Genomic DNA, 15,245 nt, shown 5'->3' with positions numbered 1-15,245 from the left:
AGACCCACTGCATCCCTCCCAACAGTAAGTCAGAACACCATGTAGAACAATGTAGAGATTGTACAATCACTACTTAATATATTCATATCATACAATATATTCAGTGTTCTACAAACGTGGGTGTCCTGAAAGGCGCTTCAAAATAACATCTATCATTATTATTAGGCCCTGCGATTGGCTGGCAACCAGTTCAGGGTGTCCCCTGCCCACTGCCCGGAGATGGCTGGGATGGGCTCCAGCCCCCCCGCGACCCTAATGAGGATAAGCGGTACGGCTGATGAGATGAGATGAGATTATTATTAGGGCAGCATGGTGGGGCGGTGGTTAGCGCTTATGCGTCACAGTTCTTAGGTCATGAGATCACACCTCCTGTGTGGTAATTGCATGTTCTCCCCGTGTTTGCGTGGGTTTCCTCTGGGCACTCTGGTTTCCTCCCACATTCCAAAAACATGCATGTTAGGTTAATTGGCCCGTACAAATTGTCCCTAGGTGGGAATGAGTGAGCAAGTAAGTTGTCTGTCAGTGTGCACTGCAACTGGCTAGCAACCAGTTGAGGGTGTCCCCTGCCCACTGTTCAAAGATAACTGGGATGGGCTCCAGTGCCCCTGCGACCCTACTGAGGATAAGCGGTGCAGATGATGGATGGATTATTAATATTATTGTTTTTATTATTATTAAGTGATATATATGGCGACAAGTGAATAATACAAGGAGTAAATAAAACATTAAAACATGAAGATAATAATCAGATGTATTAATTACCACTAAATTCCAACTTGGTTAAAAAACTGTAGTGATAATTTTAAAGGATGAAAAGAATACAGCAGAAAAATGCTTACGATTTTATAGGTTGTGACACATTTCAATCTTACAACAGAGGCAAAACATCTTTAAATCTCTTTGAAGTGGGAAATGTAAGTTTCGTTCACGTGTAGGTCCTCAGAAATCAAAACCAAAATCAAATTGTCAAATAACAACAGGCACCACTGCGAATAGCTGAAATGTATTTTCTCGCAAACCCTTTCTATGAGTTGTGATTAAAACACGAGAAATAATTAAAAATATTGTCAAACGTCAGATTTGATTAAATTACACGCCACTTGTACTGCAGCACTTGATCTCAAATACCTTTTCCTACCATGTCAGGCGTCACATTTAATTAAAAGACACATCACCACTGTTGACAAGTACTGCAGTTATATAACGCCCTCCAGCGTATGAATTGATAAGCGCATGCTTGAAACGGTAAAAGCGTTGACGGAAATGAAATAAAAATGCACCTTACGTGTCAAATCAAACAGTATAATATTTTGCATATCATTACACTTCATGGTATGGGTTTTATTTATCCATTTGGGTGTGAAATATGATTTATTATTATTACAGTTATTGGAAAAAGGTGCATGGCGTTAATTTAGGAATTAAAAACAGAAAAATGTGATATAAAACATTTTGGGGGCAAAACTGTAATTTTACCTTTTTTTTAAAAAAATCGTGAATATTAAAAATATATATAAAATGTAAAAACGTAAAAACATACTGTATTTCCGTTTGGGTTTTTTTTATATATATAATAGACTGAATGACTTCATTTCACGTCACATCCGGTAGAAAATCCATAATGGCGCCGCTCTCTTTGGTCACAATGAATGCTATTTTTTAGCACATTTTGAGTCTATCATTGACTGGTTACATTTTTTTACGCCGGTGACGACATGTTGAAGGTAGGAAACCCTCTGCCGTTGATAAAAATATACCTATATGTGTTTTTTTAATATTGGTGGGACCATTTTCGAAAGGAGTTTAGCATTCAGCTTGTGAGCCAGCCTCGAAGCGCGTAGGCTGCGCAGCTAAACAATTTTTTTTTTTTTATTACGTTGCATTTTCAACAAAATGTATTTCCAGTGTTGAATTACAGTTGTAGTGACATAATTGAACGGAATTGTGTTGTGTATTGCATTCCAAGCAATTCCAAACGGAAATTGTATTCAATTTGTTGCCTGGGTAGTGAATTATAATGTAATTGGATAGAACGAAGTTACATGTAGTGCTACAGTTGGAAGCTGCAATTCTCAAAAACACGTTTAATCGTGAGGCTGTATTGGTTAGTATGTATTGGTTAGTTTGTAGTACACGATCTGTGCAGAAATGACATCAAATCACGTGTGTGCAAATCCGGTTTTCGAAATTCTGCTAGTTTGGGTGATTGCCTCCTCCAACACAAGTGATTCAAATGATCGGACTTGTTATAAGAATTATCTGGAAGCTTCTGATGACTTCATCACTTGATTCACCTGCACTGAAGAAACCTTCAAACCATGCCCTCCAGCCTAAATGTCTTCAAAGGGAGGGGGAAAACATTCTAGTTGAAATAAGAGGTGATAAATCGTTTTTTTAAGACCTAATACAACTGTAACTACAACTAAAGCAGGGTCAGAAACCTTTTTTGACTAGAAGAGCGACGAAAGCAAGAATCACACGAAATAATTTAAGACTGAATTGAACAAAGTCGCCAAACCTCATATATGGACAAACGCAATCGCTTGGTTTCATGAGAAACGATGCTTCTCACACTTGCTCCATGAACTTTACTTCCTTCACTCCCTTGTGATATCTAGGAATTGAGGAGGATGGGGCGGGGGGGACCTTAAACTGTCAAATGTATATCTTGATACTAAAAATGTGATCACTTCTATATGGACTAACAAAATACTTTCATAATGACTAAAGCCATGATAAATATGACCAAGTTATCAGTTAAAATAATCATGCAAGAAGTTATATTTGGAAGTAAGATCTTCTATAAGGGGGCAGCACGGCGGCGCAGTGGTTAGCACTTGTGCGGCACAGTTCATGTCATGGGAACCTCCTGCGTGGGTTCAAATCCAGCTCCAGACTTCCTGTGCGGAGTTTGTATGTTCTCCCCGTGCTTGCGTGGGTTTCCTCCGGGCACTCCGGTTTCCTCCCACGTTCCAAAAACATGCATTTCAGGTGAATTGGCCGGTCCAAATTGTCCCTAGGTGTGAATGAGCGAGTGAGTTGTCTATCCCCGTGTGCCCTGCGATTGGCTGGCAACCGGTTCAGGGTGTCCCCTGCCCACTGCCCGGAGATGGCTTGGATGGGCTCCAGCCCCCCCCCCCCCCCCCCCGCGACCCTAATGAGGATAAGCGGTACGGCTAATGAGATGAGATCTTCTATAAGCCTTTAACTTCAACCAGTCACTTTTTTTTTTTTTCGGGTATCTTGTTAATTTTTCTTTATGTAATGTTTGTTGCAACATGCATGAAAAGAAAAAAAGTCATTGGCTGCATTTCTTTTACTGTGTGGTGTTCTATTAAATATGTATATATATTAAATAATAAGAATTCCAAATTATCACCATACACCCACAAATATTCCACTTTAAATGAGTCTCCCTCCCACAGTTACTTAAGATGTATTCTTGGTCATTTTTGTCGGGAATAATGGTTTCAAAACAAGGTGCTAGAAGAGATCATTTGTAAAAATGTGACTTACTACTCCAACTCGATAACGATACGATACAATACAATACAAGTATTACTTTCAGATAAGTGACCTGGTCACAGTTCTAACCTTGGGAGTCGAGTGGTGATTATTCGTCCTCCATTCCATCGTGTGGATGCAAATTTTGTAAATCTTTGAAATCTACAATAAATTGTTTTTAAAGTCCTCATGCACATTGTTGTCATTCCTAAACTGTACTCTTGCCAAAATATCCAGGATAGGGTGGAAGGCAGACGTCACTCGCATCTGTATTCTGACGCATCTTATTGGCTAAGAGACACATAAAAAAATCCAGATGACATTTCTTCTTACCAGCCTTAAAGGTACAAAAGCACTACAGTGCTCCTGCCACTACTAAACGTGTTTAAAAAAAAAAGAGAGAGTTTTTTTTTTTTTTTTTCTGCGAGTCCGATGTACTCAGGAAAAGATCCACAACTCGCTTGTGAGCCATACATTCCCAATCCCCGTTCTAAAGTGAAACATTGTCAAAGTTCGTGTTTTAATGGCTCAGGCCAATAAAAACGATCCAAAGTTTGCAGGCATCACACTTTGCCAGACTCCCACCATTTGTTAGCGGACAGTTACGCTCCCCAAAAGAGGGCCATGTTTTCTTAAATTTAAAGCATGTCACTATGAGTAAGTATAGACGCTCCCCTACTTACAACCATTCGACTTAGATAAAATGGTAGATATAATCATTTTTTGGGGGTTTTCAAAAAATATCTGGACATTGCTGTTAGTTAGATTATGTATTGTGTGCACCTTTTTCCGAGTAGAGGAGAATAGGCGAGCAGTTTCTTTTGAAATGAAAGTGGAATAAGAAAGCTTGATGCGGTTGAGAAAATGGTTGGAACGCTTTTTTACCAGGTAGGAGGACCTCTTGAAGCGCATCTTCCAATAGTAAGTGAAACCCAACTTTATATTTCTAGAGCATATTATTTTATGAAATGTTTATTTTTTAGTACATAACAATACAGGTTACTTATACAAACCTTAAACATACTTCTATGAACCTTAAACATACAAAATATAGCAGTGAAGCAACTTACGAGCAAATTTAACTTACGAACGATCGTCCGGAACCTATCTTGTTCGTAAGTAAGGCAGCGTCTGTACTCACACAAAAAACAAGCACAGTAAATGCACTTTTATTTTTAAAACGCAAATCGCATCAATATTGCAATACTGGTCCGAAAAAAACGCAAATGTTTTTTTATAAAATAGCGTGATGTCTTAAATGTGGGGTGTTGTTTTGCTTTGTGACCTGCAGACGGTCAATGCGGGCCCCTCCTCCTCAATGGCCTCTCCCCAGCTGACGAAGGAGTTGAAAGAAAACGCAACGGCAAGCCAGCAGGCCATGCTGGACCACATTAAGCCGTGCTGGTACTGGGACAAGAAGGACCTAGCACACACGCCCTCTCAGTCCGAAGGCCTGGACCCGGGCACGGAGGCACGCTACCGCAGGGAGGGAGCCCGCTTCATCTTCGACGTGGGCACTCGACTCGGACTGTATCCTTTTCCAAGTAGCGTTTAAATGATGCCAGTTCTACTGGCGTAACGTAGGCAAGCTTCTGTTGTTTCTTCCTTTGACTTGTATCAGACATTACGACACGCTGGCAACGGGCATCATCTACTTCCATCGATTTTACATGTTTCACTCGTTCAAGCAGTTCCCCAGATATGTAAGTTCAGCACTCATTTTTCACTGGAGCTGTGTTCCAAAAATGACCTGTGATACTCAAAACCTTGCAAAGAAGAAATGTTTATATTTATTCATGAAATTGTGTGTTATACATTAAAACCAAACAACAAACCCAATTTACAGGCTCAAGTGTTTCATAAAAAATAAAATTAATGTACTTTATAAAAAATAATTTACAAATAACTTTCTGTACTGTCAAATTATAAATTCAAAAATAATCTGACAACGGTATTGATTTACACGATCCACTTCACTGGATACTTTGTAGCTATTTTGTGGAAATGAAATGAAATGATCTGCATTTATATAGCGCTTTTCAAGTCAAGACTTCCCAAAGCGCTTTACAGTGTGCTTTACATTTCCCAATAGTGGCCGTGCAGCCATGTAAGGCGCTAACCTGCTTATTGGGGGCATTAGGGGTTCAGTGACTTGCCCAAGGACACTTCGACATGTAACACGGAGGAGCCGGGATTCGAACTGCGATCTTTTGATCCCAAGACGAGCGCTCTACCTCCTGAGCCACTGCCGCATCATGAAGAACTTTATATGACCACAAAAAAAAAAGACCTTTGGAGCCACAAAAAGTTAAAAGCCATAAGTAAGCCTTATAATGATGGAAACACATAATGTATCCATCTATATTTGTTGGAAAACGTAAAGAATATGTCTTGTTTGCCCATTTACAAAAACCATATATTTTCCATTATCAAACATTTTTGAATAAGCGCCAGGGATCCATTATTGAGCATCAAAGAGCCGCATGTGGTTCCTAAGCAAGTTTAGCAGATCAAGAATTCCAACTTTGTTGGCGATAGAAAGCATCTTTCTCTGCCTTTTTGCCCCGGCCGCCGGTGCCTTTGTTCCAGATAATTTTCTTCACACGATGCCTTTGAGAGAAACTTGAAGTTGAAAAAGACATGCGCATACATAATAGTTTCAGCAATCTGTTTGATCTAATTGTACACTTTAGATCACGATGCCATTACCACACAGGCAAAAAGGGGTCACAGCGACTGTTTATCCAATCAGAATGCAAAACACACAAGATGAAAATTGGAGAAGTAGGGAAACCGTGAAAGTTAAACCACTACAGCAAAGGATCACTAGTCAGGCAAAGGGAATCACGTTGTTGTTGTTTTTTTAAAATCCCTAACCACTTGTCATGTTAACGGAATGTTTTTGTTTGAGGTGACGGGCGCTTGTTGTCTGTTCCTGGCCGGCAAAGTGGAGGAAACCCCCAAAAAGTGTAAAGACATCATCAAGACAGCTCGCAGTTTGCTCAATGACGTGCAGTTTGCTCAATTTGGAGATGATCCCAAGGTCCACTTCACAAACCGCTTTGATAAAAGTAAATATTTTTGCTAAACAAAATTTAAAAAAACTTTTGGGCATGCATTTCCAGGAGGAAGTGATGGTGTTGGAGCGAATTCTCCTGCAAACCATCAAGTTTGACTTACAGGTGGAACACCCGTACATGTTCCTCTTGCGTTACGTCAAGCAGCTCAAAGGTTGGTTCAAGGTGGATGTCATAACAATAGCAATTTGTGCAAGTTTGACGATGGACTTGTTTTTCTTTTTTGTGGCAGGTGAGAAAAACAAAGTGTGCAAGGTTCTCCAAATGGCGTGGACTTTCGTCAATGACAGGTGAGCCTCTCTTATTGTATCCGAGGGATTCCAGACAAAAGATAACACAAGCTCCTATTGAGTCTTGGGAATGTAAGTGTTTTGAGATGAGGCACATTTTTGTCATCAAAAAATCTCGATGCACACCGAAAAATCCATTCCTGGCATCAGTTTTGTTTGTTTTTACAAAGGTTAATTTATCTTGTTGTTTAAATTGACAGTACGTTTTTCTTTTTGTGGTCCTTGGTGGGGCTGCACAATTGACCGAAATCTTGCAATCTCCTTTCAGTGCGTTTTTTTTTTTTTTTTTTCCAAGGATTTATAGACTGCAACCCTTACAAAGCTCCCCATAAGAGGATACTCTTTACTTAAATTAAACCTATTTATGATGCTGAAAATTTACCTAAAAATCTCAATCCAAGATCGACCCAAAGTAAATTGAATGCTGTTGGTGAAACGTTTGGATAATCTGGACGGTTTTGGTCTCTTTTGAAAGGTAACACTCTGACGTTCTGTCCCTAACTGAAATAATCACTGCAAATGCTACTAATACTGAGCAGGCTAAGTTGGAACACTCATAAACGGTAGGCTTTTTTTCTTGCCTGAATTTTATTTGCAAGGATATGTAAGATGTAGCATGGGAATCTTAGCTGGAAATCAGCTGTGACAAATACATAAAGCCTTACCTGGTACCAGGTCATATTTGGTCACAATCGGAAAATCTCAACATTAGTATCTTGCACATTTTTCTATGGGTATGTCTTGGCGTTTCCAAAAGTCGTCATTTGGAGACTCCAAAAGCACCAGTGACTGGTGACATCATACAGACACCTCTTTGTTTCTCAACAGTCTGACAGCCCGCTAGCTGACTTTTAACAAGTTAGACCTTTTCAGTAGTATTACCCCTGGATGCATAAGTGGAATCAAAAATTACCCCATGGGTTGTTGTTCTCGAAAATCTTGGAAAAAAAGTTGTGATATTGTCATTCCACATAAAACATGTGTATGACATGATGCCATTAATATTTTTAGTTTTTCCCCACTAATTATCCACCCCAATCATGGAAGAGTGTATGTACTGGTAGGTCAAGCATGCAAGGGTTAAGTACTCACAAATAAAAAAACTAGCACAGAAAATGCACTTTCCTTTTAAAATTGAAATTGAAATTGCAATACGGGTCTGGAAAATCGCAATTGGGTTGTTTCCCAAAAGCATGCAGCCCTAGTCCCTGGGGCTCAGGAGGTACAGGTTATTCATGTTGGTTAATAATTCTGCTGTAAATTGGATATTACTGTATTTTTAACCTGTTTAACTATTTTTTTTCTAGAACATAACAAAAATAATACTTAAAATGTGAATGAGCATCACAATAGTCTTCAGAAGCAGTGTCTGGATTATTTTCAGTAGTTTTATTTATATATATATATATATATATATATATATATATATTAAAAAAACAATTTCATACCCCCGCAAACTGAAGGCAGTTTTCAGCGGCGCGGTTTTCCTTCCTCCTCCGAGTTGTTTACGTCATGTCTTTGATGCTCCAATATAGTTAGATAGCAATCACGAATATCGTATTTATTAATGCGTCGAAAGACAAGGCAAATGATTCGTGAAAAATGTGAGCCCTGTATTTGACAGCACCAGTGCTGCAGCAACTCGTGTCGTTCGCATACAAATTGTCTCTAAGGGTGAACAAAGGGAACCGGCTGCCAACCAATCAACAGCTGGTTCCCTCAAAGACACCTTTCTTCTCTTATGATTGGGCAATATGCATTCTTGGGGGGACTATGTTTTGTTGATTTGAAATGTTTTGAGCATTAAAAAGGTTTGCATTGAATTTAATGTCTCACTATCTCACTAGCTGCACCGTTTATCCTGAGTAGGGTCGCGGGGGTGCTGGAGCCCATCCCAGCAATCATCGGGCAGTGGGCAGGGGACACCCTGAACTGGTTGCCAGCCAATTGCAGGGCACACAGGGACAGACAACTCGCTCGCTCATTCACACCTAGGGACAATTTGGACCGGCCAATTCACCTGAAATGCATGTCTTTGGAATGTGGGAGGAAACCAGAGTGCTCGAAGGAAACCCACGCAAGCACAGTGTTTTTTTTTTTGTAAAATTATAGATGATTTGATTTTATCTCCTGTGTTTTTTAGTGTTAATATGTTTAGATAAAAACGTAAAGTTGATTATTCTGTTCTCTCTTTTTTGCTAATGTTATTGTATTTTTTTCTTTAGATTACTTAACCCAATTGTTTTGATTTATTGTTGTTTTATTATATTGTTTTACTGTTTAGATTTGGATAAATCTTGCTGATGAGGTGCACTACATATTACATGGTTCTGTAACACAACTTACTGTCTGTTGTTTTCTATTCATTTGGGCTCGAATACTGCTCACAAAATAGCAGATCCTTTGACAAACAACAATTTCTTTTTAAAGTAATAGTTTATTTACTTGATAATTAGTTATTTTCACTCTAATGTAATTCAGTTACTAACTCATTTACTTTTTGGAAAAAGTAATGAGTAACTATATTAATATTTGTAAGTAACGCGCCAAACACTGTTCGGAAGACACTCCAATTCATGGTCTGCACAAGTAAGAAGCTGAAATAACGCTGCAATGCACCATAAAGTAAGGACAGTAGACGAACTACAACATTTTATTAACAACGTTTTACAAAACTCCGAGTTTAGCCAACTGAACCTGTTCTTACCAACACTGTGCGGCCCGCTCATGTGTCCCTAATACTGGATGAAAAACAACGCTCTACAAAATTTCTGGTTTCTGGATGACCTGTGAGGTGACCCTTCTTCCCCTTTCTCTTTGACCCACCAGCCTGTGCACCATGCTGTCGCTGCAATGGGAGCCAGAGATCATCGCGGTGGCCGTCATGTACCTGGCGGGCCGCCTGTGCAAGTTCGACCTCCAGGAGTGGACCGCCAAGCAGTCGTCTCGTCGTTGGTGGGAGCAGTTTGTCCAGGACGTCCCTGTCGAGCTCCTCGAAGGTAGCGCAGACACCGCAGAGTTTTTCAAAAAGCCACCATAAATACTGAAACTGTTGCTCGGCAGACATCTGCCATCAGATCCTGGACCTGTACTCTCACGGCAACAAACCCATCCCCCAGCAGCTGCAGGAAAGGGAACGGGGGCCCGGGGCCCCAACCCTAACTCCGACCCCGCCGGCACCCTCGGCAGTTGCTAACCCGCCGCCGCCGGCAAAGAAAACATCACCGCAGGGAGAAAGCCCTGCACGGCAACTAAAACGAACACACGTTAGTCGCTGTTTTTTGCTGTTTTGCATGCACTTGATGCCGCCGGCCACTAAAAGCTTTGTTCTCCCTGTAGACCTCCCCCAAGGAAGAAGCAAAGCCCCCAGGTACACCGCTGTAGGATTCTGTAGAATAGTTACCGATGACATTTTTTTTAACACACTCAATATGCTTTTATGTTCAGAACAAGGATCAAAGATTCCTCGACTGGAGAGCCCCATGCCACCCCTGCCTGCCTCGCAGCCGCCGCTACCACCTGGTAAGCTAAAAAAAAAACTGCAGAATCACCATTAAAAATTGGAGTCTTTAGTATATTATATTGTCGCTGCTATATCAAATTCAGCATGTTTTTATATTTGCAGTAATTTCATTCTATAAATTACATTCATGCCAAAAATAAAATGACAAACAATGGAGATGAAAGAGCAAGGATAGTATGTTTTTACTTTAGGATTATTTTAAAGCAACAGAGTGTATTGTTTGACCTCTAGATGTCGCTGTATGTGTAGTGCGGGGGTCTCCAACCTTTTGAAGCTGAGAACTACTATTAGTTACTCATCACTAGTGAGCTATTTTCAGAACCAGTCGCCAGGCTACTCAGGTTCTCTTAAGAGGCACCATCTTGGAGACCCCTGGTGTCGTGCGAATGAAAACGAGTGCTAAAAACCACAAGCAAGAACACAAAGACCCAAAAAGCATTAAGCCTTTTTGAGCTTTTTGGTAAATGTTAATATCTCTACCCATGAGTATTTAAAAAAAATGGTTGTTCATAATATAGTTCATGTATTTTTGCTTATTATTTAAATCAATCTTGTTTTTCTTTAAGTATTTTTAATCACAAGAATGCGTTAGATACACATTGTCCATTTAAAAAAAAGTTTTATTGGAGTTCTCCTTAACATAAGGCTTTTTTTGTTGTTTTTTATTTAAATCACAAAAAATCTAAAAAGATAAAATAATGAGTTCCATAGCTACAGGAAGTGTATTCTTTTTTAGTCTTTAAAATGAATCCAAATTATGTACTTAAAAACGATGGTGTCTTTGAGAAGTTTTCTAGAAAAAAGGTACCCCAAAAATTCCATATACCGTATTTATGACGATGATAGTCTTTTGTGCTATATTTTTCATATTAAAGTTAAGAGCCAGGGTTTCATAAAAATGGGTACATTCAAATTAAATTATGTTTTCATTGAACATAAATTAACATTGTGATGTCTGGTTTCACCACAAAAATTCATTCATAAATGGTCCTCACTCAGCAATCAACTATTAACAAGATTAACCAAAAGAGGGCGTTCCGAGACCCCTCTATACAATGTTTCTCAAAGGCAGAACAGTAACATCACACTGGCAAAAATGATTGTGAACCAAACATTATTTATATATATTACATTAAACACAAACGAGAAGAAAAAAGCCCTGAAAATAAAATAATAACAATAAAAATACTAGTGTTGCATTTGTGATTATATGAACCCTTTTCATCATTCATAGAAATGTAACAAACATGTTTGTACAAAAAACATGTTAACCACAAGAGAGCATCTTTAAATGTTTCTCAAAAAACTGTTCATGTATGCAGTATCATATAATCGTAACGATGCATTTCCAATTTTTTTCCCAATTTTATCTAACTTTTTTTCCCATATATAAAGTGTACCGGATTATATGGCGCACTTTCAAATATCCGGCCAATTGCGGGTTTATAGTTTCGCCTTATGATTTGGAAAATATAGATAAATCATTTTTAACTCCTGGAGAAAGAAAAATCGTGAAAATAATAGTGCGTATTGTAGAAAAAAAGTCCACAAATTTGATATTGGCTGCTTTTTTTTCTTCCAGAGCGCAAACCTGCTGCCCCTGCCCCGCCCACTGAGGCGGAACCCCCCAGCGAGGTGGCTCCCCCACCCCCTCTGATTCCCCCACCAAACGCCCCTCCACCCCTGCCTCACCGACCGCCCCCTCCCCCGCCCTCCAATTACCTCATGTCGACCAGCAGCTCCTACATGTCGGGCGAGGGCTTCCAGAGCTTGCAGTCCATGATGAAAACCGAAGCGCCCACCTACGCGCCACCAATGCCGCCTACCTACGCGCCACCAATGCCACCTTACCACGTGTACCCGCCCCCCACGGCCCCGCCGCCAACCCACCCTCCGCCTACCGGGTATCCGCCACCCACCATGCCTCATAGCTACCCGCCGCCAGGCTACACAAACTTCCCCCCGCCGCACATGCCCCCGACTCACGTGCCCCCGCCCATGGGGCTCCCCCCTACCGGATACCCGCCCGTGCAGCAAGGCCAGCCGCAGGTGCCCCTGCCCCCGCCCCCTGGCATGCCCATTAACCGTGGCGCCTGGATGAGGTGAACATGGATTGTTTTCCTCACTTTTCTAACATGCTTTCATTTTGGTATCTTTGATTTAGCACACCCGAAAAAATAAATTGTTTTTCTAGTTTCTGTAAGCAATGCATCAGCAATCATGTGTTAGTCTTGTCAGGGTTTTTGTGGTAGACTTTTCCATATTTGTGCCCTAACAAGGTTCTTTTTTATTTGTGTTTCAGTGCAAGGATTACGTATCAATGATGGACATGCGTGAATTTTAGGTAACGTTATCCAGTGCTAAATTGTAATGGTAAGAACTTCTGCGACTGGAAATGTAAGCTACATATTAGTCATTTTGACCCAACACGTATATGGGAAGAGATTTACACACGTATTGTTCAGATCCAGAAATACGTTCGCGATGAACTCAGAATCTAATTTTAATCTGATGACTTATTTATAATTGAATGTGTTAACTAGTTTAACATTGAATGAATTCTGTTTTACACCTGAATTAACTCCAAACGCTATACAAACAACACTGCCCTCTGGTGGCCAGAGAGTGCATTTGGTTTGCTTTTTAAAAAAATAACTAAGCGGTACAGCTGATGAGATGAGATGAAATGAACTTATGATAGAAATGATTTTGAGACTCGTTTCTTTTTCTGACATACTCACAAATGTATGGCAGGCTGAATTAAATAATCCAACAAGCAGGATCTGACCCGTGGGCTGTAATTTTGACGAGTCTGTGCTAGGTATTATGGGCGAGAACATCTGTCAATTAGCGCAATCATCCAAAGTCAAATAACATTTTTTAAGAGTGTTATTGCTTCCGTGGTACCCTGTATTATTTTTCATTTATTTTGAAATTAGGATTAACATTTACAATTCAAGATAAATGTTAAGCGGAAATTCATTAATTGGTATTGTTGATTTCAGATTCAGATATACTTTATTGTCATTCTAGTACACGTGTATACAGAACGAAATGTCGTTACATCTGACCTGCACAGTTTCCTTGAATGTACTGATATAAATAAAATGTATTGAGTTGGAGTACTGAAGTACTAATAATAAACTAAATAATTAGAGACCAATTGTGATTAAGGGCTATACAAATAAAAATGACTTGATTTGACTATAGTATTATACAGTAGTGCAAAGAGTGCAAGAGGTGCAGCTAACCAGATGTTCAAAATGGGCAGTCAGGTAAACGAGTCACTATACAGTAACAATAACACTGTAGTACGATAGTGCAGAGGATAACAGATGTGCAAAGGAGTGGCTAGGTATAAAGAACTGCCAGTAGTGCAAAAAAAACAAAAAATTTAGCAGCAGTGTAGACTTACTATGTGTGTGATTGACCATTTAATAGTCTAATGGCCAGGGGGACAAAACTATTGCAGAACCTGGTGGTCCTGCACCGCACACCGCAGTACCTCTTCCCAGAGGCTAGTAGAGTGAACAGTCCATGATGGGGGTGAGAGGGGTCCATAATGATGTTCTTGGCTCGGGATAGGCAGCGCTTCTGGCCAATGTCCTGAATGGAGGGGAGAGAAGTCCCGATGATTTTCTCTGCTGTCCTCATCACCCTCCTTACACTACCCCAGTCGAAGGCACTGCAGCCCCCACACCACACAGAGATACAGCTGGTCAGGATGCTCTCTATGGTGCCCCTGTAGAATGTGATGAGGGAGGGTGGGGGCAGGTGGGCTCTCCTCATCCTCCGCAGGAAGTACAGGCGCTGCTGTGCCCTCTTCACCAGTGATGCTGTGTTCACGGACCAGGTGAGGTTGTTTGTGATGTTCACCCCTAGGAACTTTGTGCTGCTGACAACCTCCACAGCCTTGTTGTTGATGAGAAGTGGGGCATGGTTGGGCTGTTTTTTTCTGAAGTCGATAATGATCTCTTTAGTTTTGTCAACATTCAGGACCAGGCTGTTGTCTCTGCACCAGCCCACCAACTGCTCCACCTCCTCTCTGTAGGCCAGGTCGTTGTCGTCCCCGATGAGGCCCATTACTGTTGTGTCGTCCGCAAACTTCACGATGTGGTTCGTGGCTGACCTAGGGACGCAGTCGTGTGTCATTAGGGTGAACAGCAGGGGGGCTCAGGACACAGCCTTGGGGGGAGCCCATGCTGAGGGTGATGACATCGGAGATGTTCAGACCACGCACTGACTGGGATCTGTCAGTGAGGAAGTCCAGCTGCCAGTTCCGCAGGGGGGTGTTGAAGCCCAGGAGTCTCAGTTTGTCTACCAGGTGTTGTGGGATGATGGTGTTGAATGCTGAACTGAAGTCCAGGAACAGCATCCGCACATGGGTGTTCTTCTCCTCTAGTTGGGTCAGGCTCAGGTGAAGCGCAGAGGAGATGGCATCCCCGGTGGAGCGGTTTGTCCGGTAGGCAAACTGAAAGGGGTCGAGTGAGGAGGGGAGACTGGAGGTGATGTGCTCTTTAACCAGTCTCTCAAAGCACTTCATTATGATGGGAGTCAGTGCAACGGGCCGGTAATCGTTCAATGATGAGATCTGGGGATTCTTTGGCACTGGGATGATGGTGGAAATCTTGATTTGATTTATCTGTTATTTGGGTATTGCCGTACCTTTTAAGGGAGGCAGTGTTACCCATACAATTTTTTGAGATCCTGGTGGGTGCACTGTTCAGGGCATGGGTCTCAAATTTGCAACCGTTAGAGGCTCCTATCTAACAAGAAAGTTTATAGGGACAGCGGTATTATTGAAACCCTAGTGGTAGAAAAAAATAATTTCAAGAACAATACTAATTCGTA

At 41.0% G+C, this 15,245-nt stretch overlaps 2 protein-coding genes across 3 annotated transcripts in view; one reads left to right on the top strand and one right to left on the bottom strand.

Annotated features, from left to right (window-relative positions):
• Window positions 1-15,245, bottom strand: part of chga (chromogranin A) — a 569,746-nt gene that overhangs the window by 272,246 nt on the left and 282,255 nt on the right. The gene's annotated exons all lie outside the window — the stretch shown is intronic.
• ccnk (cyclin K) lies at window positions 1,587-13,516 on the top strand. Of its 2 annotated transcripts, XM_088325516.1 has the most exons (12): window positions 1,587-1,724; window positions 4,796-5,034; window positions 5,126-5,207; window positions 6,416-6,547; window positions 6,630-6,735; window positions 6,814-6,871; window positions 9,701-9,870; window positions 9,935-10,137; window positions 10,211-10,241; window positions 10,319-10,393; window positions 11,977-12,496; window positions 12,697-13,516. In XM_088325516.1, the coding sequence occupies exons 1-12, from the start codon at window positions 1,716-1,718 to the stop codon at window positions 12,716-12,718; spliced, it is 1,647 nt and encodes a 548-aa protein (XP_088181642.1). In that variant the 5' UTR covers window positions 1,587-1,715; the 3' UTR covers window positions 12,719-13,516. The 2 variants fall into 2 exon arrangements, with proteins under 2 accessions (XP_088181642.1, XP_088181643.1); XM_088325517.1 differs by having other exon boundaries at window positions 11,977-13,516.

The sequence above is a fragment of the Urocampus carinirostris genome, chromosome 20, assembly GCF_059441175.1.
Source record: "Urocampus carinirostris isolate Australia breed hairy pipefish chromosome 20, RoL_Ucar_1.0, whole genome shotgun sequence".
Taxonomy (NCBI): domain Eukaryota; kingdom Metazoa; phylum Chordata; class Actinopteri; order Syngnathiformes; family Syngnathidae; genus Urocampus; species Urocampus carinirostris.
This window is presented reverse-complemented; position numbering and strand designations above follow the sequence as displayed.